Raw genomic sequence first — 27,873 nt, 5'->3', positions numbered from 1 at the left:
TATTTGATCGCTATCAATTCTGTACATTTGATTTAAGTTAATTTAATTTGAGAAAGATTAGTTACTGTTGTCATTTTTAGGTTTTTATTTGGATTATCGTATTTTTAACTCTGAATTTTTTTGTAATTTAGTTTCATTAAACATATTCTTCTGATAGATTTAATTGTTCTGCGTGATACATTTTTCAGGTTCTTCACTCTTTAAGAATGTTGCTCTTGCTGAAACCTTTACCACTTCTCCGTGTTTCTCGTCAGATAGCTTATGGATTATATGAGCTTTTAAAGACAAGTGCTGCTAATATTCATTCAGAAACTGACTGGACTATTATTTTTACCCTGCTTGAATGTGTGGGTGCAGGAGCACATCCACCAAGAGTGGTAGGTGACAACAATGGCCTTCCGGATGAACAAGGTTTGTACTGCTCTTAATAAAGTTTTTTCATAATGTTTATCAATTTAATAAATTTAATAATTCTTAATTAATTAGTTTTTAATAATTATTTAATAATTAGAAATGTGATAAATGTTCAATGTGGCCACCGTTGGCTGCACGGCAAACATCGACGCGGTAGCCAAACTCGTCCCACGCACGCAAAACCATATCTGCTGTTATTGAGTGCACGGCAGCAGTGATCTGGTTCCACAGATCGTTCAACTGGTTGGTAGAGCTGGGACGGAAACAGCTTACTTTGCATAACTCCATAAGAAATAGTTGCAGGGTGTGAGATCAGGAGATCTCTGTGGCCAGAATTGCGACTGATCCAGCGCTGAGGAAGGGAGCCACTCAAAAAGCCTCGTAGATCACAGTGCCAATAGGGTGGAGGTCCATCCTGTTGGAAAATGCTCAAAATGCCTCATACATCACGGTGCCAATGAGGCAGAGTTCCGTCCTGTTGGAAAATTAAGTCCTGGGAATCTTCCATAACTTGAGGGAACATCCATTGTTTCAACATGTCTGGGTACATGATTCCCATTACAGTTCTTTCTGCAAAGAAAAATGATCCATAAACCTTTGTACGGGATATGGCACAGAACATGTTGCTCTTTGGTAGTCTCTTTCGCGTTGGAATGGTGTATATGGATTTTCGAAACCCTATATGCCAACATTGTGTCTGTCTGACTTTTCTACTAAGGTGGAATGTCACTTCACGGCTAAAAATTACATGCTGTAGAAATGTCATCCTCCATCTTCGTTAGCACATAACCACAAAATGTGACACACTTCTCTTTGTCATTGGGGTTGAGAGCCTGCACAAGTTGTAGTCGGTAGGGCTTTTGCAGCAAGTGCCATCTCCGAACTTTCCATGCAGTTGCTTGGGGTTTTCAAAGTTCTCGATTGGATCTATTGGGAGACTTACTGGGACTGAGCACAAAACTTTCTTGAATCTGTCTGACAACATCCTCTGACACATGCGGTCGGCCTGTGCTTTTTCCTTTGCACGCACTCACAGTCTGTTTAAATTGCTTAAACCAATGACTAATGCTTTTGCGAGTTGGTGGTTGAATACTGACTTTGGTACAAAATGCCTGCTGCACTGCAATTTGCGACTCACTTTTTGCAAACTCAAGAATGCAGAAACCTTGTGTTCCACAGTTGCCATCTCACTCATGACTGACAGTGAAATGGAATGACGGCCCTATTGCCGCGCGAACTGTACCGGCCCATTCTGAAACTGTCACCACCTGCCAAAAAGATTGAAACTTCCTCTTTTCTCTGTTATAAAGCTTGTTCATTTTGGATTTGTACTTGAATACATATGAATTTTTGAAAATGGATCCATCATTTAGAATAACCCTTTATTTTAAAGAAGTTGTGGGTAAATGAAGGTTAACCCTTGCATCACCAGTGGGTGATGATGGGGGATGGGGGTCGTGTACTTTACGCCCCTCTTTAGAAAATACCCTATTGCAATTTAGTCATGCACTTTGTTTTAAAATTTTGAAAAATTGTTTATTTTTAATGATCCTATATTTATTTTAAATTTCTCAGTAAAATTTGACCCAATAATTTGTGTAGTGAATATAACTTTTCACAGAAAATGTCATATTAAAGTTGAATAACAAGTACACTGTCTTTGTTGTACTGATTTTTTGTTTATTTCAACTAGTTTCAAGCTTAATGGACCATCTTCAGTAAACAACTTACTAGCATCTGGAAGGGACACTAGTTCTTAGGAAACCAAACATTATAAGCAAAGATACAATCCACTTGCCAACATAGCTGTGCATCAAACTTGTTTCATAATGTTGAAATTACACTTTACCCAATGGACAGTATTAAAAACAACAGATAATTAAACTACACAGTATAATAGGTTAAATGGTTAAAATGCTAAAGTGTGCGAGGCCTTGAAATTGGCTGAGAAACTGTTAAACTGACCACTCTTTGTTTTCTTTGTGCAACAAATTTTTAACATTGTAAATTAAACTTTACACAATAAACAATATTGACACAATAATTAAAATACACTGTCTTACAGGATTACAGGTTATATGGTTATGGTGCCATAGTTTGTGAGTTCATTACATTGATTGAGAACTGTGTACCAGCACAAGTAACTTATGTTGGGCAACAAGCATGCTTTTCACCGCATATTACGTTTTATGCAGTGGGCAGGATTAAACACAGCACATGGTTAAAATACACATTATTATAGTATTACAATTTATATTGTTGTAGTTTGTGAGAGAGATAAGGAATAGGAAATTCTTTATTTTAATTCTGTGTAGCAGTGTGTGTTATTGTGGCAGTCTATAGGTATGTGACTGGTTGATTGCATCATGTGAAACTTAAAAGCTCATCTGTAAATGATCATTTAGAACCAGCTCAGGATTTTTAGCAAAATTTTGGTTTATCTCAACTGCTTCTAGCAGCCTCAGTTTCCTTCCTTTGCTGGCTGTATGTAGTACTTCTGTGTGGACTTCGTATCTGTGTGTCTCCTTCAGCCCATGTTCGGCAAATGTGGAGTCTGACTTACGTAATCTCCATCTGCATTCATGTTAAGTCAGCCTAGTTATGGTGCTTCCTGTCTGACCAATTTACAGTTTGCTGCAGTGATTGCAAGTGATTTTATAAACATGAACGTTACTTAACAAATCTGTTTCGTCCTTGCTGTTGAATAGGATATAAGCTGCAGTACATCTTGCATAAAATGAGGTTTGTAGGTTTTGAGTGTTTTGGCTAGTTTGTCAGATAGCTTTCCTAAATATGGTTGGTTTTAGGTATGACCGTTGCTGCAGAGAGGCCGTGCACATAGGACAACATTTTGCTGCTTTGTTTTATATGCAGAATGTTGTCAGTTAATTCGGAGATATAGCCATTGTTTGATGCCATGCATTTAACGGTGTTTAATTCTGTCTGAAAATTCCCTTTTGACATTCGTATGTTTGTAACACAATGCACCATGGAATGGAAGGTAGCATGTTTGTATGATACTGGATTTTGTGAACATGAGGATATTTCCCTGTATGTTGTGATGGATTTCTGTAAATTCTGAAACTGTGTGTGTAGTGAGGCCTGTGTTGAGGTCTAAGGAGTTAATGGATGTTTAATCAATCTCCGTGGCAAACTGTTTGTTTTTGTGTTGAGAGTTTGTGTTCCAGGTATGTGTTCACTTATCTCTTGATACCAATCCACAGACACAACACACCATCTACATATCTGTACTAATATTTAATACTGCCAGTGAGTGGTTAATTGTGTAGGAACTGTTTTTTTTTTTTTAATTTTTTTTAAAATAAATGGTCCATGAAGATTTATTATGCTAAAAGGGGGCTGAGGGGGAAACCCCCATGGCCAAGCCATGGTAGCTGTCTGTGTATGTCTTATGTTGTACAAGGTTGACACCTGCTCCGTATAGTTGTTCTGTCAAAATATCAAGGCCTTCTTTGATTGGTATGTTTGTAAATAACCGGTTATCAAAAGATTGTAGTTTTGCACTGTGTGGCATAGGAAGGTCTTTCATTTTGTTAACAAGGGTCCACTGAATTTACAGTCACAAACTTAGATTTAAATTTGGTGGGGTGTAAGTTGGCACAAAAGGTTGAAAAGGTGGACCTTCCATATGTAGTTTAGGAAACCCACAAAGTTTAGGAGCTACTTGGTTCATGTTGATCAAATACTTATCTTCGTATTCAGGTATTACGCTTTCACAGTTCTTGGTTAAGTTTTAATTTCCCCATTAAAACTTTTTGTGGGATCTTCTGGTCAGGATATTGTAAGAAATAGGTGTGAGGAGTTGTTTCACTTCCTCAAGATAATCACTTCTGTCCTTGAGAATCCAATTACTGTACTACTTAATCTGCTTTTGTGAGAATGTTATTGTTAGTAATTATCTTCATTTGGTTTTCAGTGTGTTCTGGTCCTTAGATTGTGATGTAAGAGTGTCTAACTTAAGCTATTTTTGTATACTGCATCATGTTTTACTATGTGTTTGGTTGCAGTGTCTTTGTTTACACTGTGTTCTATATCAACTTTCAGTACATCTGTTTCTCGGAATGTTCAGTGTGAGGGGCATACTTGAAACCTATTACTGGGACTCCCATTTTCTTCATGGAAAAAACTGTTTCATATAGATTTACTACTTATTCTGAAAAGTTTTGTTCAGATTTTATAGTTACAGCTGCTCTACAACTGCATAGGTTATTTATTTAGTGTTTTTGGTGTACATACATGTCCTGCATAATGTTACACAATTGTTCACATATTTAGTTGTCATAAACACCAAACTCACAGGAGTGTAGAATATGTGAGATTCACTTGTGTATCACTTTTTAATTTCTTTTTTTGCTGCAGATGAGTACTTCTTGATTTGATACATGTGTTTTGCTGTAGTATTTAATTTTTGGCATTGTGTTTGAACTAAGTACATTGTGTTGCCTTCAGTTTTTGCTTAATTAACCTACTGTATGTTGTTGTTGTTGTTGTTGTTGTTGTTGTTGTGGTTGTGGTCTTCAGTCCTGAGACTGGTTTGATGCAGCTCTCCATGCTACTCTATCCTGTGCAAACTTCCTCATCTCCCAGTACCTATTGCAGCCTACATCCTTCTGAATCTGCTTAGTGTATTCATCTCTTGGTCTCCCTCTACGATTTTTACCCTCCACGCTGCCCTCCAGTACTAAATTGGTGATCCCGAACATGTCCTACCAACGGATCCCTTCTTCTAGTCAAGTTGTGCCACAAACTCCTCTTCTCCCCAATTCTATTCAATACCTCCTGATTAGTTATGTGATCTACCCATCTAATCTTCAGCATTCTTCTGTAGCACCACATTTCAAAAGCTTCTATTCTCTTCTTGTCTAAACTATTTATCATTCATGTTTCACTTCCATACATGGCTACACTCCATACAAATACTTTCAGAAACGACTTCCTGACACTTAAATTTATACTCGATGTTAACAAATTTCTCTTCTTCAGAAACACTTTCCTTGCCATTGCCAGTCTACATTTTATATCCTCTCTACTTCGACCATCATCAGTTATTTTGCTCCCCAAATAGCAAAACTCCTTTACTACTTTGTGTCTCATTTCCTAATCTAATTCGCTCAGCATCACCTGACTTAATTCGCCTGCGTTCCATTATCCTCGTTTTGCTTTTGTTGATGTTCATCTTATATCCTCCTTTCAAGACACTGTCCATTCCGTTCAACTCCTTTTCCAGGTCCTTTGCTGTCTCTGACAGAATTACAATGTCATCGGCAAACCTCGAATTTTTTATTTCTTCTCCATGGATTGTAATACCTACTCCGAACTTTTCTTTTGTTTCCTTTACTGCTTGCTCAATATACAGATTAAATAGCATCGGGGAGAGGCTACAACCCTGTCTCACTCCCTTCCCAACCACTGCTTCCCTTTCATGTCCCTCGACTCTTATAACTGCCATATGCTTTTTGTACAAATTGTAAATAGCCTTTCCCTCCCTGTATTTTACCCCTGCCACCTTCAGAATTTGAAAGAGGGTATTCCAGTCAGCATTGTCAAAAGCTTTCTCTAAGTCTACAAATGCTAGAAACGTAGGTTTGCCTTTACTTAATCTTTCTTCTAAGATAAGTCATAGGGTCAGTATTGCCTCACGTGTTTCAACATTTCTACGGAATCCAAACTGATCTTCCCCGAGGTCAGCTTCTACCAGTTTTTCCATTCGTCTGTAAAGAATTCACGTAAGTATTTTGCAGCTGTGACTTATTAAACTGATAGTTCGGTAATTTTCACATCTGTCAACACCTGCTTTCTTTGGGATTGGAATTATTATATTCTTCTTGAAGTCTGAGGGAATTTCGCCAGTCTCGTACATCTTGCTCACCAGATGGTAGAGTTTTGTCAGGACTGGCACTCCCAACGCTATCAGTAGTTCTAATGGAATGTTGTCTACTCCAGGGGCCTTGTTTCGACTCAGGTCTTTCAGTGTTCTGTCAAACTCCTCAAGTAGTATCACATCTCCCATTTCATCTTCATCTACCTCCTCTTCCATTTCCATAATATTGCCCTCAAGAACATCACCCCTGTATAGACCCTCTATATACTCCTTCCACCTTTCTGCTTTTCCTTCTTTGCTTAGAACTGGGTTTCCATCTGAGCTCTTGATATTTATGCAAGTGGTTTTCTTTTCTCCAAAGGTCTCTCTAATTTTCCTGTAAGCAGTATCTATCTTACCCCTCATGAGATAAGCCTCTACATCCTTCCATTTGTCCTCTAGCCATCCCTGCTTAGCCATTTTGCACTTCCTGTCGATCTCATTTTTGAGACGTTTGTATTCCTTTTTGACTGCTTCATTTTTATATTTTCTCCTTTCATCAATTAAATTTAATATTTCTTCTGTTACCCAAGGATGTCTACAAGCCCTTGTCTTTTTACCTACTTGATCCTCTGCTGCCTTCTCTATTTCATTCCTCAAAGTTACCCATTCTTCTTCTACTGTATTTCTTTCCCCCATTCCTGTCAATTGTTCCCTTATGCTCTCCCCCAAACTCTGTACAACCTACTGTATAGGATGGGTAAGTGTGCTGTGTCAGCACTGTTAATCTTGGATCTGCTGATTTTTATTTATTTCAAACAAGTTTTTGGGTTAATAGGCCATCTTCAGGAAACAAGGGACACTAGGTTGTAGGTAACCAAACATTATAAGCAAAAATACAATCCATATGTATAAGAGTGTTATGCATCAAACGTCATATTCATATTTTCAGGTTCAGGACTCTTCTTACAGATCTACATATCCGTAAAAACTATGTTGTGAATAAAAATCAGTGACAGTTAACAAAAATTGTATTTTAAAAATATTATAGTGGTCATAAAGTAACCCCCCCCCCCAATTGTTGTACACATTACAGAAAATCCGTTGGTATTGACAAGATTACGCTAAGTGATATTTTCTGGTTCTGGAGCCTAGTTACTCATCATTACCTACTTAAAAAGTATGTTGTTAATAAAAGTTAACAACAGTTAATGAAATCTTTTTTAAATTTTTTGTGGTGGGCATAAATTAGCCCACACCCACACCCGCCTTAGTAGTCCACATTACAGAAAACACATTGGCATTGCTAGGTTTAAGTCCAGGAGGGTGGTAGGATGCAGGGAAATGTTGGAGAGCAAAGTACCATCTTCACAGTTCGTGGAAAGTAGTAACATGTGGGAGACTACAAATGGCCCATGTAATATAGTAGGCCCCATGTTTCTTATTGTGGAGCATAATCAGCAACATGGTACTGGGTGTCCCAATGGCAGATACTACTTCTGTATCCATTCATGTATTTGGCTTCTTTGGGGGTTGTCATTTCTGTATACTAAACTGTACAAAGAACACATTAGTTAGTGAACAACTCCATACTTTTAAGTGGTGTTCTGCCTTTAGTGGTGTAGGATTTACCTACCAATAGAGGCACTGAGATTTTGGTGTTTGATGTATCCTGTAGTAGTTACCATATCTATATAAATTTCTTTGCCATGTTTTTGTGTATGACCTGCCTAGTCCTCCTAGTCCTGTCTGCTGGCTCAAACCATACTATGTTGTATGGTATCCTCAGTCAGCAGCATTTCTCAATTGCTGCTAGAATACAAATTATTCTTCATGTTTTGCTGACCTGTTAACATACCTCACTGAACTGAGTATCACACTAAACTAGATTGGAACTACTCCATTGAATGAGCATATAAAATGCTTTCTGCAGTTTGTCAATTTTAAGTTTCTGTCAGTTAATCAGTCTTATTCTAATGTAGTAATATGTGGCCTTTTGGATTTCTAGTGAGATGTAAACTCTTTATGCTAAGCAGTAATTTCTTTCAAGTTCACCCCAAGCACGTCATTCTTGAGCACTCTTCTGTCAGTTAAAGCCAATGAGTTTCTTGATGTTCTTGTCCCAGCAGTCTTGTGGTATTCCTGTTGGACTGTTCCTCTCCCTTGGGCAGCACTTCCAACTTCCATCATTTCATCCCACTACATGACCTTTCCTCTTCCGTTTCAGTGCATTAAGCCATGTTCCTAAATCATTGGTGGAGGGGGTGAGAGGTTAAGGCACTAATTTAGTATTACAATTGAGAATAACCATAGTCATGACAATTTACTGCAATGCAGAATCCAGACATCTCCATTTATTTAAATCTAATGTTTTGCATACATCTCTTTGTAAATATTATTTGTACAGTTTATTTATTTATCTAAGTAAATTATTAAATGAGCTCTACTTTAAGGAATCTGCATCTACATACATACTCTGCAAGCCATCATGTCGTTTATGGTGGAGGGTACCTTGTACCACTAGTAGTCACTCTTATTTCCTGTTCCACTTGCAAATGGAGCAAAAAATGACTGTCTCTATGCCTCTGTACAAGACCTGATTGTTGGTCTTTGCAGACTTTATTAAAAATGTACATTGGCGACAGCAGAATCATTCTACACTCAGCCACAAATGCAAGTTCTCTAAATTTTCTCAATAGAGTTACTTGAAAAGATCATCATCTTCCCTCCAGGGACTCCCATTTAAGTTCACAAGCATCTCTGTATTATTTGTGTGTTGATTGAACTTACCAGTAACAAATCTAAGGGCAAGCCTCTGAATTTTAGGCGGGTGCCAGGTTGAGATTGAAATATGCTCACTATTTTTATTTACTTAAATTTGGCATATTTCGTGACAGTACCTTTTCCGTGAAATGTTTACAAGATGATATTTGTCTTGGCCTCAGTTGTCTAGTGGAAGTATGATTCCACAATGCAGTTTCGTCGGCTGCAGAAATGACCTGGTTCAATGCATTTGCCTCATTTTTGGTGCTTCAAATACCATCTCTTCGAATGTGGTTTCTTCTTAAAGTTTATATAAAAAAAAGTAGTAACATAATTTATTTTTTCTGTTCACTAGCAAATTATTTATGACGGCGACCTGCACATTTTCTACTGTCCACACACACACACACACACACACACACACACACACACACACACACACAGAGTTCACTGCCGACTGACTACAGTCAAAGACGACTCCAGCGTCAAAGACATTTTACACAACACACAAGCTTCCACTTGTAATCAGTCTTTGATATCCTTTGTCACATCTACTAATAGTAATCAATATGCTGTCACTCTCAAAAATATAAGTAAATTAACGTAAAATAAGGCAAATTACAATAAATTCTGACAAAAATATAAGAAAACATTTACAATTTGGTATCGACAAATCCAGTAGAAAATAACACATCTCCCAGATCCATTACAACTGCTCCTCAGGCCTTGTTATGAACATATACAACAAAATCCCGACCACACTCAGTAACGGATCTGTATTACACAATTAGTACATTAATGATGCAGTCTGATAACCTCTTCCAAATTTGGACTCTTTGAATCTGTGGACTTGTTACTGGCTATGGTTGCAATGATCCTTCCCCATCAATCTTATACACAAAAAAATTCAAGTAAAGAAATTATTTAACATGACAAATATACATGGCATAAAACATACATGAGAAATATTCTAAAGTACAGCATACAGATTGAAAAAAATAGTAAGATAAAAATAATTTGCTAGAATAAGACATCTACAACCACTTCTTTGGTCACACTGTGCCAACTGGATCTCATAATTAAATTTTTTGTTCCCCATATTAATGTTAATTTCATTTTGCTTACATATTATAGAATAAAAAATGGTACTGGACATGTATAGTGTAGTGTTTTTTTTCTATGTATTTGCCTTTTATGTATTTTTACTTCTGATTTCCTTTTTAATTTTTTTATGTATTTTTTTACTCATGGTTTTTTTATTTTGTATATTTTGTTTGCATATGATTTCCTTTTTGAATTTTATATATATGTTTTTTTACTCATGTTTTTTTTATTTTGTATATATTTTTTTGCTTCTGATTTTCTTTTTGAATTTTTTTTTCTTCTGCTTTTCTTTCTTTTAGTACAGCTAAAGATACATCAGTATTATCTAATTTTTTTTTTACAATTATTTATGTACACTTGCCTCTGTACTACAATATTACTACAAGTCACATTCGTGTGAAGAGTACTTTTGCTCCCCACAACACCAGTATAAAGAACAATAAATTGCTCATATATCATGAGGCTTTATCTAAAATTGGTTTTGAAACTTATACCTTTGCATTCATGTCCTCACATGCATGCCTTCACCCACAGGGAAGACTTAGCTTCCAAAAATTAGAAAAATTCAGAAATGCTCACTATGGAGACATTTTTTTTTTAAAAAAAAAGTAAAAATAAATTTTTCTCTTGTTCTTTGTTACAACAGTGTTTTTTCCATCAGTTTCAATTAACATGTAACTTCAAATTATTAATTTATACATGCAAATATACATACTTGGTTGTACAGGTAGTTTTGTTCTAACAAGCATATTCCAGTGGAGGACTTTTGTTTTAGATGAAAATAGGTTATTTAAATTTTGAAATTATGATTTCTGTTTATACATTTTCAAAAAGACAACATTCCTGAGACCAAATAATTTCTTTGACTTAGGGTACACCAAACGATAAGCATTAGGGTGTGGATTTTATATTACTTCAAAAGGCCCAATATAGATATCAAAGAATTTTTTAATTTCTGAAGTTAACATTTTGGATTTTTCATGAGATTTGACCAGAACAAGATCCCCAATTTTGCAAGTGGTTAATTTTACCCTATTGTTATGTCTTTTATTCCTCTTTTCCCCTTGTTTCCTCATAGTTTCCCTGACAATGTCTTCTCTCTCTTGCATAGTTAAAGGTGTACATTTAGGAAATTCAATAAGTTCTGATATAAGATTTGGAGGTCTGATATTAAACATAATCTCGTATGGTGAAAATCCTGTGGAACTATGTTGTAGACTATTCATAATATCTTCAAAATTTCGAATGTGCCCAAACCACGTTGGATGTTTATGGCTACAATAGGTTCTGCAAAGTCTCCCAATTTCCCTCATATATCTTTCTGCAGGATTGGTGGATGGAGAATAAACAGATATAAGTATATACTTCAATTTTGATCTTTCAATAAACTTTTTCCAAATTTTAGAGATGAACTGTGAACCATTATCTGATAATATAGCTTTTGGTTTACCCACCTGTGCGAAATAATTTCTTTCAATTTTTATTATAATTTCATGGCTAGTAGCTTTTTTCACTGGATATAGTTTAATTAATTTTGAAAATACATCTACCATAACAAATATTTAACAGTGACCACCTTTACTCTTTGGTAACATTCCATATAAGTCCACAGCGATAAGATCTAAAGGTTTTTGCGGAATAATGTTTTGCATTTCTCCACCACGTCTTTGATTGCTCACTTTAACTCTCTGACATTTGTCACAGGTTGCCAATTCTTTTCTTACCTTCTTTCCAATATCGTAAAAATAAACATTTTCTTGTATCTTTCGAACGCACTTCTGTATCCCACACTGACCAAAACTTCCATGTATGTAAATAATCAGCTTTTCAGCATCTACCTCTAGCCAACACAGTTTCCAACTATCAGAATCTACATCTGTTCTCCAAAATAAAATCCCCTTATGTAATTTGTAAAATTTATCAAGTTTCTCATACCCATTCTTGCCTAAAGATTCTTTGATTAATTTCCAACTTTGATCTAAATTTTGATTTTTTTCTAATTTTGTTACACATAGCTCTAATTGTTTTCTCATTTTCCACCCCTTTCAGGTATCTAATTTTAAATTGCTTTTCCTCCTCTTGTTCAAAAATCACCTTTTCTCCCCCAATTGGTAACCTTGAAAGTGAATCAGCTACTACATTCTCAGAACCTTTTATGTGCTTGATTTCAAAGTCAAGCTGTTGCAGAAATATTGCCCATCTGGTCAATCTACTATGGTATAATTTGCACTCTTGTGAGTAACTCAAAGCTTTGTGATCCGAAAATACTATGGTTTTATGACCAATAAGGTAAATTCTAAATTTTGTAAAAGCCCAATGAATTGCCAAAAGTTCCTTCTCTGTGACTGTATAATTTTTTTCATGGTTGAGCAACATTCTGCTCGCAAATGCTATGGTACAATGTATCTTAACTCCATTCTCTACTCTTTCCTGAAATAGCTCTGCTCCAAGCCCATAATTACTGCTATCAGTGTTCAAACAAAATGGTAAATTAAAATTAGGTCTGTGTAATAAGTGTTGCTTCCTCAACTCTTGCTTAATTTTATCAAACTCTTCCTGACAACTTTTATCCCAAACCCAAACAGTGTTTTTCTTAAGTAACTGACTTAAACATGGTGCATTCAGACTCTGATCACTTATATGTTTTCGCTAATAACCACATAACCCAAAGAACGACTTTAATTGTTTTTAGTCTTAGGAATAGGAATTTCTGAAATTGCTTTAATTTTTTCTGGATTTGCCAAAATTCCCTTGTCTGTGACTACATGACCCAAAAATTTTTATTCAGAAACTGCAAACTTACATTTCTCTAATTTCAATGTCATCCCCCCTTTTCTAAGTTTTTCACAAACTGACTTCAAAATCGAAAAATGTTCCTCCCAATTTTGCCCTGTAACCAAAATGTCATCTACATAAATTATCAGTTTAGGTGCAAGTTCTTGCCCCAGTACATGATCCAAAGCTCTTATAAATTCGGAAACAGAAGAATTTAACCCAAATGGCACAACGCAATATTGGTAACTCTTACCATTGTACAAGAAAGCAGTATATTTTCTAGAATTAACTAAAAGTGGTACCTGATGAAAACCCGTAGTTAGATCCAAACTTGACATATATTTTGTATCTGTAAATTTATAGAGTAACTCATCAATATTTTCGGGATGGTCTGTCTGTCTGAACAAAATTTTGTTTAAGTGTCTAGAGTCCAAAACCAATCTTACTCCCCCATCTTTTTTCTAAACAACTACTAGAGGATTATTATATGCACTGATACTCCTTTCTATTATATTACATCCTTCCATCTTTTTCAGCTCTTTCTCGACAGCAGATCTTTTTGATATTGCAATACTGTATGGTTTTATGAAAAATGGTTCATGTGGTTTTACCTGAAGCTCACACTGATAACCCTTTACTCTACCAGGTACGTCACTGAAAACATCACTGTATTCCCACAGCAGATTCTCTAACTGTTGTTTTTGCTCCCCAGATAAATTTTGTGTTTCTGAAATTTTCAAATTTACTAAATTCCCAAATTCAACTTCATCAGTATCAAATCTATGAATTTCAATGTTCTCCAATCTATTTTCTTTTAGTAAATTAATACTGTCAAAATTTCCATTACTCTGATCACCAAGTGTGTTCACAAAATTTGTCTGAATGCATTCCCTTTCGCTAGTTTCTATCAAAAGTTTTCTTCCAACCCAATCAGATGCTGTATTTACTTTTACTATCCAATTCATACCCAAAAGAAAATCCTCATTAAATTCCTGAATTACAAAACATCCATGTGTGAACAACTTGCCTTCTATTAAAAATGTCACTAAAGTCTGGCTTTTTACCAATTTACTGCTCTTCCCATTAGCACCTTTTATCTTTACCCCAACAACTGGCATGTCAACATAATCTTTCCCCACTTTCAGTTTCTTGCTTAACCTTTCAGATATTCCCGAGATCTCACTTCCTGTGTCAATTAAACATTTACCAATCCATGACCAATTTGAACTTTTATATAAGGACTGCAAAATTGATCACTTTTCTCAGAACCTGTATGCTCATGTAATAAATTGCTTTCAATTTCCCTGTACCTATACTTATCAGAATCATATTTTGATCAAGTCATCCAAAGGTTTTGTTAAATGAATAAGTTTTTGAAGTTCACTTTTGCAAAATTGTTTAATGCTCCCATCTGATTCTCTATAGTTTCTCCCATTCAAAAATTCACTTTTGATTCTAGTTTGTTTAAGATCATCCCAAAAATTTTCCAGAAATTTTGATTCAAATTCTGAAAAGGTCATCCCCACAGTTACAATCTGGTTTGCCCAAGTCAAAGCTTCCCCTTCCAAGAATTTTTTCACAAATTTAATTTTCATATCATCTGGTGAGCGAGGTAAAAAACAATCCTTACAACACTGTATAAAATCAACGGGATGTAAGGGTCCATCTACCGAAAAGTGCTTCACTGGAATATTAGATACAAGATTGCATGTGTTAACATTGTGATTTTTGCTTTGAAATTCAATGTCAAAACTTTCAAGTTTTTCGCTAAGTTCTTTGACAGATTTTTTTGTTTTCTAAATCATTGCATTCTACTTTTTTTTTTTTCTGGAGTAACCAAACGATTGTCAGTTTTTTGTTCTACATTTTTTACTAAAACTTTTGTGTTCTCATCCAAATTTTTAATTTCCCCTTTTATCTCATTAAAATCAATTAAATTTCTTTCCCTATCGAAAGGTCACCCACTTGGGTATTGACTGCTTGGACTTGCAACAAAATGTTATCAATTTTTTCATTCCAGTAAGTCTTATTGTCGTCAATTCATTGTTTAATTTCTTTCGTGAAATTTACAAGAAAACTTTTTAAATCAAATTGATCGGTTCTTTCTGTTTCATTTGACCTGTCCTGATTTTCGAAGTCTATTAAATTACTATTTTCTACCTTAGGCACAATACTCTCGAAAATCTCATAAGTCATTGTGAAGGAAAAAAAATTATAGCTACACAACAATACAAAACATGATAAAAATATTGTTTTAACAAAATACGAGGGTTTCGTGACTTATTTGGAACTCTCTTCTACTGCTGCAAATCCACGTTTTCCATCCATGTGATTGTTGAACAAAATTCTTGAAATTACTTCCTCTGTCGAAAATTATATTTTTTTGCCGAAACATTTCTTCTCCGAAACTTTTACTTTCCGATGAACACACATTCTGAAAAACTGGTATGAACACACAAAAATTTTCTTCTTCGTAGCACTGTTGAAGATCACGTGAACACAATATCCCGGCTACAGTCCCCAGTAGAAATATGGTATCCCGGCTGAGCCCCCAGTTGAAATATGCCAACTATTTTTATTTACCTAAATTTGGCATATTTCGTGACGGTACCTTTTCTGTGAAATGTTTACAAGGCGATATTTATCTTGGCTTCAGTTGGCTAGTGGAAGTATGATTCCACAACAGTAGGATTCTTCCATTGAATAGGTCTGGCATCTGCCTTACTGAGAAGTTTTGTGTGGTGTTTTCACTTAAAATTTCTTTGTACGCACATTCCCAGATACTTAAAATGTGACTGCTTCCAGTGATTACTTGGCAGTTGTGTAAACAATCAGTACTGGATCTTTCTACCTGTCTATGGGCAATATGTTAGATTGCTTTATGTGTAGTGTTAGTGGTCAATCTGTGTACTCTGCAAGTCTTCCACTACAGTTTTTTGATTTCTTTGTATATATCATCATCCGCAAAAAGCTTCACTGAACTTAGGACGCTATCCACCAGGTCATTTATATATACACTGATGGGGAAAAAAATCACAACACCAAGAAGGAGTTTGTGCCACAAACAAAAGTTGATAGTGTTTCTACTTCTGAAAGATGAAATCTATTCAGATTTTACGCCAGTCATATGAGAGTGGTTCCCGTAACGCCACTATGAGGATCAGATCAGGTTTGCTTCAAATACATGCTGTAATGGTCATGAGTGCCAGTTACCTTTGAAATTGGTGACTTGACAGGAGTTTAAGCACTGGACTTGATTAGTGGTTGTAGTGGTCACAAGAATGTATGGTTGCAAGAAGACCAGTTCCGGACGACCGAGTGGGACTACATGTTTGGCATATGGCACTGGTGCAGCAGCTGCAGCAGCAGCAGTAGCAGCAGCAGCCAGATGTTCTGTGCTGTGCTTTTCACTGAGACCAAACCACTGCCATTTGCGACTTCAGTGGTGTCAAGTGAGAGCTCATTGGAGGGCAGGGTGGAGGTCTGTTGTGTGTTCTGGTGAAAGCTGGTTTTGCCTTGGTGCCAGTGATGGCTGTGTGTTGGTTAGGAGGTTGCCAGGTGAGGGCCTGCAACCAACCTTTCTGCGTGTTGCACACACTTGACTTCAGCTGGAGTTATGGTTTTGGGGTATGATTTCATATGACAGCAGGAGCACTCTTGTGGTTAACGTGCATGCACTGACTGCAAATTTGTATGTCCATCTGGTGATTTGACAGGATAACACTCCCTCACATACCGTTATTGTAACCTGCGGTGGCCAGGTGTAGGGTTAAGCTCTCTCTATACAGCTTAAGCGTTTTCGTGGACTTACTTGTTGAAGAATGCTGGTTCTGCTTTCTTGCAGTACCGATGTGTTCTGCTAGCACCAGATGCTTCTCCGAAGATTTCACTGCTAGGAAGGGGAAATTTTCACTCTCTCGCTCTCTCTCTTTCTCTTCTTATTTAAAAAATACGCTACTCTTGGAATATCATTCAATGCACCAGAACATATTTATTTCCACTTCGCACAAATGAAAAAAAAAAAAAAAAAAAAACTAAACTTTATGATGTAAGCCGACACACCCAGAATCAGTTAATTACACATATTTGAACACAATTAATACATAAGCTTTTATCGTGGCTGACTATCCACCTCCAGTCCACGTACTCCCAACAGCAGTTCAACGTCTAATAAACAGTCACTATTTCGAGTATCTTCATTTGTTTTTTAACAATACAATGCTACGTTACTCTTTGCAGCCGGCCACAGAGCTTCCGGGCTGTATTTGCTTATTCTTGGCAGATCGCGCTGAACACTTGCCAGTACTGACGAATTATCTCCCTTCCAGCTTCGCCTGCACAAACAATAAATGGGTGCAGTATCCCTTGCTCATCCTCACGCCCTGCTTTAAAATAACGCGTGTTCGAAATGGCTGGAACACAAGTGTCTCCAGACTTTTGTAAAATTCTGGGGGCACTACCAACCCAACATCCTCTATACAGTGTGTCAACAAGGGACATCATCGGATGACAACTCCAGCACCACCCACAAACAGCATTAACCATCCCTGTATTAACAAATGACATGCAACGGTCATGGAACTCCATCCCACAAATTGACATCTGGCACCTATACAATGCAATACATGCATGTTTGCTTGCTTGAATTTAACATGATGGGGGTGTACTGGTTATTGATGTACTAGCATGTTATATTTGCATTGGTTTATCTTGTGCGTACATTACCCTATGATCTTGCAATGTTAATCACTTAAATATGTTACCTATAAAAATGTATTCTCAAACTTTCACTTCTATATTTTAATTGTTTCTTGGTGTTGTGGTTTTCTACCGTCAGCATTTTTTCTGAAAGTAATGAATCTATAAACACTCACTTGGAGTATGTATGAATTACTTTTATGTCTGAAGATACCTCTCTGCAAACAATGACATGCTACATTCTGTGTGTCTTTTTTTTAAAAAAAAGGAATTCTTCAGTCCAGTCCCAAAGTGTGCCTGATATTCTGTATGCTTAGATTTAGTTCATTAGAGTACAGTATAGAACTATATTGAATGCCTTCTGAAAATCAAGGAACTGGGTGCCAATGTCTAATTATTTCTGGGTCTTGTAGACAAACAGAGCAATCTGAGTTCAACACAATCATTGTTTGTGAAATCCAGGAGTTTTTGGGACGACGGTTCAATCCCGCGTCCGGCCATCCTGATTTAGGTTTTCCGTGATTTCCCTAAATCGCTCCAGGCAAATGCCAGGATGGTTCCTTTGAAAGGGCACGACCGCTTCCTTCCCCATCCTTCCCTAATCCGACGAGACCGATTACCTCGCTGTCTGGTCTCCTTCCCCAAACAACCCAACCCAGGAGTTTTTGACCTTCAGAAATCTCATAATATGTGAGCATAAAATGTGTTAGAAAATTCTACAACATACTGCCTTCAGCATTATAGGGCTATAGTTTTGTACATCTGTTCAACAACTCTTACCAAAAACTGAAATGACCTGCCCAATTTTCCAGTCACTGGGATTGTTTGTTTGGCTCCTGCAGTGATTGTGTACTTCACTAAAATTTGCTGCATGCACCTGAATGTTGTTTTATATCAGCAGATCACAAGCACTGAACATATCCCTCTTCATGTTCTTACCAACTGTCTCAATTTCTGTGGTTTTTCATTTTTTCATCTCAAAATCAATCATAGCTCATTTCATACCTGAACACTATGCACATTAATTTGAGAGCTTGGTAACAACGAGAAACTGCTTTCACCTTACTGCTAAATTTGTCGATGCTGCTCTTGTGTGTTTGAATTTTAATTTTTTTTATATTCATTTGATGAAAAATTTTCTCAAGAGCAAATTGTTCTAGACAATTTTGTTCACTAAGTCCAGACATATCGTGGAATGTGATCTGAGTTCAGTAACCAGATAACTATTGATCATTGTGTGTGTTGTTCTGGCTGTTTTGGCAACCTACAGAAAAATGTGCATCAGTGTGCATCACCTTTTTGTTAGAGATGATGTGCTCAGTATTAGACAACACTGATGATGAATATGAATCACTGCTGTGTTCTGTGTAACTGGTAACTTTAACTCAAATCTGTCAGTGCAATTGGTCCATAAAAGAATCAGTCATTTTTCAGCCCATATACAAACATGATTTACCAAGTGATTGGGAAGTGTCAAATTTTGCATATAATAACCATATATGGAAATTTCCCAATGAATGGCATTTGATTGTATTGTAACACAAGTAACTTAGGTTTAGGGTAATCCTTGTTTTTATGACCAGCAGATCATGGTTTCATAACATGATGGAGTGCTTTTCTGATGATAATGACTAGACAGTTCATCAAACTGTACTTGCACCCAAAAATACTGCTGCAAGAGTTTGGTTAGAAGTCACACTGTGAATTATTTATTTCTCCTTATATTGTTATATTTGGTAGATTATGGATATTATATAATTCCATTACAACACATGTAATGATACTTTCAAGGAAACTCAATGTTCATTTTTTTCTGTAGTTTAGTTAATGAAATTTTCAACTTACTTTTTAGGGTTGTGTTCTGCAACTGGCAAGTCCGATGGTGAATTAACACGTGAAGAAAACAGTGACTTGACAAATGATCGTGGGTGTACTTCAGATTCGGAGCTGAGTCGCATTTCAAATAGGCATGGAAGCCCTATTGAACGTTCTACCAGTCCTGAGTTGTCATCAAACAGTGGTGGTGGCAGCTGGATTTGGGTATGTTGGGGCAGCTAAATTAAAATTAAAAATGTTTGTGTACTGACACCTTTTCAACAAAAAGTATGAAATATCAACCTTTTTTTTCTGATTTATCAATGCAAATTTGTGAGGGTTTGGGTGATTTCCAAACTGATGGCCAGGCTTTGTACTCCTGATAAATAGGATTTACTTTAAATGTCTGTGGCCCAGCAATTGTCCATGAAGAGAGGCTCCATGACTGTCTTGTCAACAGGGGTCAGGGCTACCAGCTAAGTTCGACATGAAACTCTGCACTGGCAGATATACACAGAGACTGCACCCAGTAGTTGACGTGTGGTGAGTCTTAGCAAGACTGACTGCACCTAAAGTCGAATGGCGGTCTGTCGCCCACCAGGGATCATCAGCCTCATGTCAGGGGGTAGGGGTGGGGGGAGATGGCTGCCGCTCACATAGGACACCTGCATAACCCTGACATTTTACGAGATGATGATCAGAGTGACACTCATAGAAATATAGCAGAATTGTAACATGGCCAACCAGATGGAAGCGGGAGTAAGTTTCTCAGCAGTATTCACCAGGAAAGCCTACATTCACAAGTATAGCTTCTTGTTTCATGGAGTGACACTTCAGAATTGAAAATAGGGTTACTGAAAATGTGTTCCAAAGCATGGACAAAGTGAAATAAATTAAATAAGGCTGACATAAAGAAGAGCTGTTAATAAATGGCAGTAAATGAGCCAGTCTCTTGTTTCCAGATCATATGATCATCTTTATTTTTCTTTTTCTCAAGCTTCTCATGAGATTTGCCTTTGCATGATGTATTGCTCGACTTACTGGTGCCTATAGTATTTTTTGTGTTATATTTTACTTTTATTGCTAAAGGGTGTGATTTTCACTTGTTGTCATTGCTTTTGCTTCAGTGGTATAGCTTCCTTTATTTGCCTATTTAATCATGTTCTTAAGTTAATACTCTTCCACAAATTTTTCACTTATTTAAAATGTCCAAAAGAGCAGACACCATTTTTGATCCAGCAGCAGTTAAGAATTAAGACACTGAATTGTAGACATTGGCTGTGAATGAGCATTGATGTAAATCTAAGGGGAAAGTTGAAAATTTGAGCTGGACTGGAATTCAAACCCGCAGCTCCTGCTTACTAGGCAGTTGCTCTGACCTGAGCCATCTGAACTCAGTGGTCATTGCAACTGCATGCCACCTGTCGGACCCATATTTTCAGCTTATCCACACACTATGAATGTAGTGCCCCTTGCCCATTGTCCTCATTACTCACAACATTTTGCCGATTCCTGTAACTTCAACCCTGTTGTGCATCCTCATAAAAGAGATCATTGTCTGCCTTCACCTTAATTATATGTATGTGGTGTCTGTTCTTTCAGGCTTGTCTGGGGAACAGGCACCACATATATCTAATTAATGCTCTCCAAAAGAACAAACAACACAATTAAGATGAAAATGGCCAATGATATCTTCAGTGTGGGTGCACACCAGGTTTGAACCCTTAGGGGAATCAGTGAAATGTCATGAGTAATGAGGACAATGGGCAAGGGGTACTACATTCGTAGTGTGCAAGTAAGTTGAGAATTTGGGTCTGACGGGAGGCGTTCTATGATAGTCCATGCAGTTGCAATGACCACTATGTCGGGACTGCTAAATGATCAGAGCAACTGCCTAGTTAGCAGGAGACCCAGGTTCAAATCCTGCTCCGGCACAGATTTTCAATTTTCCAATTGATTCACATCGATGCCCACTTGCAGCTAGTGTCTGTAATTACTTTGTGTCTTCAAAACAGTGTTTTGTAATGTCATACTCACGGCAATTATTTGTAAACAGGTGGGACCAGGAGCAGAAATACAACCTCTTCCTAAGCGGAACTGGACAGCAAATCAGTTCAGTATAGTCCATGAGAGGGAGCTTTTGGCACATGATCCATATGCTCATGTGAAATGTTGTGAGAGCCTCGCTTTCCTTGTAAGAGATGTTGCTCATATTACGCCATACAACTTTGAACACTGCGTTCATTGCATACGAACATTTGTTGAAGCTAGCCTCAATGGAAGTAAGTAAACAACTGTTTTTTATTGCACACTTAAATTCTCACATTGTAGTATTTTAGTGTTTGCATATCATAGGGCATGCTCTTTAGAAAATTTTTGCATTCACTATGAAACTAAAATTACATGGTCCATCCATTTCATATTCCACACCTGTGTTTGCAAGGCTGCAGCATGGTTATCGCTGATTAGCTTTTTTCATGTTGGCTGTTTTTTATTTAACAGTGATTTAGTTATAGAATGTATTTATGTTTCAGAATTATTGTATCTTAATTGTAAATATGCTGTGGCATTCCACATGTATACATGAGCTCCACAAGCTATCCTATACCACATGATTGTAAGAGATTCATGATACCAGCTTCTTATTAGATTTGCAGTTGGCAAATGGTAAGAAAGGTTATCAGTATCACCATGTGTAAGTCGAAATTTCTCCAATTTTACTTTTATGGTCATTCCATGAAATGTATGTTGGAGATTCGTTTTGGAAAATGGTCTGTGAGAATGTTAAGAGCAAAGTTGTTTATGGTGCACAATGCCTTATAGCATCTCCACAGAAATTCATGGGAATTTCTAAGAGATATTCATACAGATCAAATGATTCTGCAATGAAACATGTAGCTGTTATTTGAATCTTCTCTGACTCTTATTGTTTTAATACAACTAGATCAAGGCCCCAGATTGCCAGACCGTGCTTCAGAACTGAATGAATGAGGGTTTTGTGAATGATTTATACATCAGTGTCACTTCATCAAGGTCCACCAGCAAAATGTGAGTTTCAGATACGTCTTCTCTGAATATAGATTTATGCAGGAGTTCCATTCTATTTGGACTGATTGTCTGACATATTTGGTGGTTGTCAAATGATATCTAGTCTTTCCATCTATTTATGCACATTACATTATATTTTTCTATGCTGAAGGTCAGTTGCCAATCTTTGCAGCAGGTCATTATTACTTTCAAGTGTTCATGCATTTTGTAACAATTTCTAACAATGTCACCATCCTGACAGATCTGTGTCATCTGCGAACAACTCAACAGAGCCATAAATGATGCATCTGCAAAGTCATTTGTAATATTGTGAAAAGCAATATCTTTGTCGCACTAATTTGAGGCATTCAAGATGCTACTTTTGCTTCAACATTGCTTCCCAGTTAAAAATTACATACCAATTTCTGTTTACCGGCAAGTCTTCAGCCCACTCATACACTGTTCATATATTGCATGTGAATGAATAGACATGTATTGAAGGCTTTCCAAAATTCTATAAACATGGCTCAGCCAGATTGCAACACAACTCCTATTTTCCACTGATTCTTTTCTGGCAACAATTAATTCTTCATTAAGGTACTGGAACAACAAAACATTCCACATGACTAGGAAAAGGTGCAGGGCCTTCAAATCTAATGCTGTGAAAACTCACGTAAGAGAAGTTACCACATTACGCCATATAGCTGCCATCCGTATTTGGTGAATGAACCGACCAGGAGGCTTTTCACACAAGCAGTGATTGTGGGATGTATGTTTATTCCTTCAGAGAAATTGTTTGTCTCCAGAAGAAATAGTGTGAGACCACAACAAATGTTTCATAATTCCACAATGTACCGTATTAACTCGAATCTAAGCCGCACTCGAATCTAAGCCGCACCTGAAAAATGAGACTCGAAATAAAGGGAAAAAAAAAATTCCTGAATCTAAGCCGCACCTGAAATTTGAGACTCGAAATTCAAGGGGAGAGAAAAGTTTTAGGCCGCACCTCCAAATCGAATCAAAGTTGGTCCATTGTAATATGAGACACAATTTAGGTCTAATGAATGACGATACAGCTACAGTAGTTTGGTTCGAGTCATAAGCTTAGCAGTTAAGCTTTACCAGGTAGCCATTGCTATGTGTCAGGTGCTCCGTCCGTATTTATACGGGTACCCTTCCTTTTTCACGTGCTTCGTCTGGTTTGAATCTATTGCTTATTTTGCTTCGCTCTGATAAGTGCCGTTTTCTTTGTTATAGGTGTTTACGTCACTCTAAGCTGAAAATGCATTACTGTACTGTGTCATGCATTGTTTGTCGCATTCTGATAGTGCGTGTTTACGGACTGTCGCCGCTCGCGGCATGGCCTGCTTTTGTGCGCGCTACTGCCGCTAACAATAAAAAAAAAAAGAGAGGAATCGTCTCATTAGTGAAACAATGGCAAGAGACGGCTATTTGTTGTTACTTATACACTGCTGCTTTCTTTGTTAATGATCAACAAGAACCAAATATGATAGAACATGTTCTGAACGAGAGTTAAGCGAAAATTTTTCTCCGTTTGAAAATCTTTGTGGCCGCTTCTTTAGTACATCAAATTCTGCACAGAAATTAGAATTAGATTTGCAAATCAAGTCAGTTGCCGTGCTTCATTTCTGACTGTATCACTTAATACGAATATAAACATGACACGATACATATATTCTTCCGCGTTTGCTGTTGTCTGACTCCAGTTTCGTAGTTTATTAGGCGGGCAGGATTTAAATGAGATAGCAGCAAACACGAAAGAAAATACGGCAAAATGTTTGTATTCATATTATTCTTATGGTGAAGAGAATACTGCATGTGATTCACAATTCATAAAAGTTCCTATTAGCAACCATCTCTTGTCACAGGTAGGAAAAATTTCAGAACGTAGAGTTGGCCATATTGACAAACATCCCAAACAGTCTTGCCAGTCGGATTTTCTTAGTACATTGAAATTCTGCTACATTCGAAGATGAACAATACGGAGTTTGTATTTACTTCGTTGGATAATGTATGAAAATGCAGTGGTTGAAACTCGGGGCGGAGAAAAAAAGCTCGTCTTCCACCTTTTTTTTTTTTTTTTTACTGACGCAGAGGTTTTGGCGCCAGTATTTATCTCTGTGCCTACAAACAATGCCTGTGTAGCGCTACATATATTCGACGGCAGAAGTTCGTTGTGGTGGCACCTACCAACATTTTTCAGAATTCCCGCATGCTTTGCACTCGATTCTAAGCCGCAAGCGGTTTTTTGGATTACAAAAACCGGAAAAAAAGTGCGGCTTAGATTCGAGTAAATATGGTATTCACATCAGTGAGGCAGATTCGCAGTCTGCAACTCTGTCTCTTAACCATCCTTATAGGTCTCAGCTAAGTGTCCCGTCCTCTCTCTCTCTCTTTTTCTTTTTTTCTTTTTTCTTTTTTTTCACGCAGCATGTTTTGTTTTTACAATGAGTTTTATGATGAGTGAACTGTTAACTACTAAAGGCATGGTTGAAAATAGGACTTCTGTTATGATCTTCAGTGCAGTAATTTTGGAAGAGACAAGTCACTATGATAAATGTGGAGAAAGGAAGCAGTGCTCAAAAGGCTGTTACATTAACCTTCTGTTTTCACGTTGCCCATGATCAATAACCATTAGAATAGATGACTTTATTCCTCACCGACAATTCTCTCTCTCTCTCTCTCTCTCTCTCTCTCTCTCTCTATCTCTATCTCTATCTCTATCTCTCTCTCTATCTCTCTCTTCAGGAGGCAATTAGTTATATTTGCTGTAGCAGATGGAGGGAGAAAATTGGAGTAATGAACTCAGTTTCCCAGCAAATCAGTTGTAGTGAAAGAGCTGAGAGAAAGACGAGTGTGTAGTCTTCCAAGACACTTGATTAGTGTGACAGCTGTAGTAGCAGTCAGCTTAGTTCATTGTGTCCTTTATATTGTTCATGATTTCACTTATGAGAGAAGAGGTTTCTATGCAACTATTAAATCATATATCAGACTGGAACAAGTGTGGAGGGAATACAACCAATTTGGAAACAAATCAAAGGTTTTAATTCTGTGAAATTCAGAGTTAAAAAGTGTGTTATGAAATTCATTTTCCTCTCTTTTGTTTTTTGTTTTTGATTATGACTTCTTTTTTGCAATTTCTGTCACTGTGTAGCATGTACTAAACAGGCTGTAGCTGAAGCTAAATATTTAAAATTCAGATCATTTGCAGCAGAATGCAACACATTTCAGATGTTTCTGCTCTGTTTGGCTGTGTATGTGTGTGTTGTTTTTTAGAAAAAGAGCTTATGTAGTGGTATATAATCGTTGGCCGTTAAAACGTACAGTGATTGATGGTATCCCATAGGAAATGGCAGCAAGTGACAGGAAAGGATACCAGGTGCACTCAGTGTGAATGCTTGGGGTCCTCATTGAGTATGTTGAAGAGGACATTCCAGCAGCCATTTAGGGAACAAGGTGCAATCAGCTGCAGAATGTTGCACACATTAGAACAAATGATGCCAGTTGTGTGGGCTCCAAGGTCTTATTTGGGTTTTTCCAGTGACTAGCAGAGAAGGTTGAGAAGACCAGCCTTTTTTATGGAGTTTAACCAAAGCTCACAATTTGCAGCATTTTCCCCAGAACTGATTGTGGATCTTCGGTTCTTAGTTGAGTGAAAGGACAGAAACAGAGACTTTGAAGGTTCTATAATAAGCTAAGCTGCAACTTTCTAGACTTATACCATAGGGTTGAGAACTGTAGGGTCCCCCTAAATGGGTCAGCTGTGTACCGCACATCAGAGGCTGCTACTCAGGTAGCTGACTGTGTGGGGTGCACACAAGGGTTTTTTAGATTAGGTGACTCTCCATCCAACCCACATAATGATAGCTGTAGGAAAGCCAAAAGTACCAGAGCAAGATTGAAAGAAATGCATCTCACAGGCGAGAGTATTACAATCTTAATGGTAAACTGCCGAACCATTCACAGTAAAGTGCCAGAGTTTGAAGTGCTCATGAAAAGCAGTGAAGCACGCGTAATACTAGGTACAGAAAGCTGGTTTAAACATGAAATTGACAGCTGTGAAAGTTTAGGGGAAAATTTATGTGTATATCAAGAGGATAGGCAAATGGGAAATTGAGATTGTGTATTTGTTGCAATAGACAAGAAACTCAAATCCACAGAGATACAAATTGAAGCTGCATGTGAGATTGTTTGGGCAAGACTCAGTAGTATCAAGGGTTGGGCATAAAATAATTGGATCCTTCTATTGCCCACTGTACTCATCTCCTGATGTAATGAAAAACTTTAGATAAAACCTCAGTTCACTTGTACATAAGTTCCTCAATCATTCTGTAATCACTGGTGGAGACTTCAATCCTCCAACAATTAATTTGGAAAAATACTGTTTTGTTAGTGGTGGACATAATACATCCTGTGAAATATCACTAAATACCCTCTCTGAAAACTACCTAGAACAGGTAAAAACCCCACTCAGAATGGAAATATATTGGATCTATTGGCAACAGACAGACCTGACCTTTTTGCGGGCATCCACAATGAAATTGATATCAGTGACAATGATGTGCATGTGGCACCAGTGATTACCAACGTACAAAGGGCAACTAAAACAAGCAGGAAGATATATGTGTTCAGTAAACTAGATAAAAAAATCAGTGGTGTCATATCTCAATGAGGAACTTGAAACTTTCAGCACAGGACAGGAGCATCCAGATGAACTCTAGCTCAAGTTTAAATGAATAGTTGACCAAACGCTGGAGAGAGATGTACCCTGTAGTGGGAGGGAACCTCCATGGTGTACAGTTACTGTAAAGAAACTGAGGTTATTGGAAAATGGGTGGAATACAAAGCATGGGGATATAAATAGAGAGATGCTGAATAAAACTGGCTGTCAAGAGAGCAACGCATGATGCCTTCAATGACTGCTGTAGCAGGATATTGTCAAATGATCTTTATAGAACCTAAAGAAAGTTGGGTCATATGTAAGGGCTGTTAGTGACACCAACGCTAGTGTCCAGTGCCTAGTGAATGAGACAGAAACTGAAATTGAGGGTAGCAAAGCAAAAGCTTGAAATGTTTAACTCTATTTTCAAAAGTTCCTTTACAAAGAAAAATGTAGAATTGTCCCAGTTTAATCCTCATAACAGTGAAAAGATGAATGAAAAAAGTATTGGCATCTGTGGTTTTGAGGAATGGCTGAAATCATTAAAACTGAGCAAAACTCCAGGACCTGGTAGAATTCCTGTCAAATTCTTTACTGAATTTGTGAATGAATTAGTCCCTTTTCTAACTATAGTCTGTCGTAGATCCCTTGAACAAAAAAAGTGCGCCAAATTGTTGGAAAAAAGCACAGACCACACCAATCCACAAGCAGGGCGGTAGAAGTGATCCGCAAAACTATCGTCCAATATCTTTGACACCAATTTGTTGTAGAATCA

At 37.2% G+C, this 27,873-nt stretch overlaps 1 protein-coding gene across 3 annotated transcripts in view; it reads left to right on the top strand.

The window, feature by feature from the left end:
• The window catches only part of LOC126458048 (Golgi-specific brefeldin A-resistance guanine nucleotide exchange factor 1), a 317,427-nt gene that overhangs the window by 169,839 nt on the left and 119,715 nt on the right, over nucleotides 1–27,873 (top strand). For all 3 annotated transcript variants that reach the window (XM_050094843.1, XM_050094842.1, XM_050094841.1), the window contains exons 23-25: nucleotides 189–411; nucleotides 19,428–19,615; nucleotides 21,447–21,672. In XM_050094843.1, the coding sequence (XP_049950800.1) occupies nucleotides 189–411; nucleotides 19,428–19,615; nucleotides 21,447–21,672 (637 nt within the window). The remainder of the gene's footprint in view (nucleotides 1–188; nucleotides 412–19,427; nucleotides 19,616–21,446; nucleotides 21,673–27,873) is intronic.

This window comes from Schistocerca serialis, chromosome 2 (assembly GCF_023864345.2).
Source record: "Schistocerca serialis cubense isolate TAMUIC-IGC-003099 chromosome 2, iqSchSeri2.2, whole genome shotgun sequence".
Taxonomy (NCBI): Eukaryota; Metazoa; Arthropoda; class Insecta; order Orthoptera; family Acrididae; genus Schistocerca; species Schistocerca serialis.
This window is presented reverse-complemented; position numbering and strand designations above follow the sequence as displayed.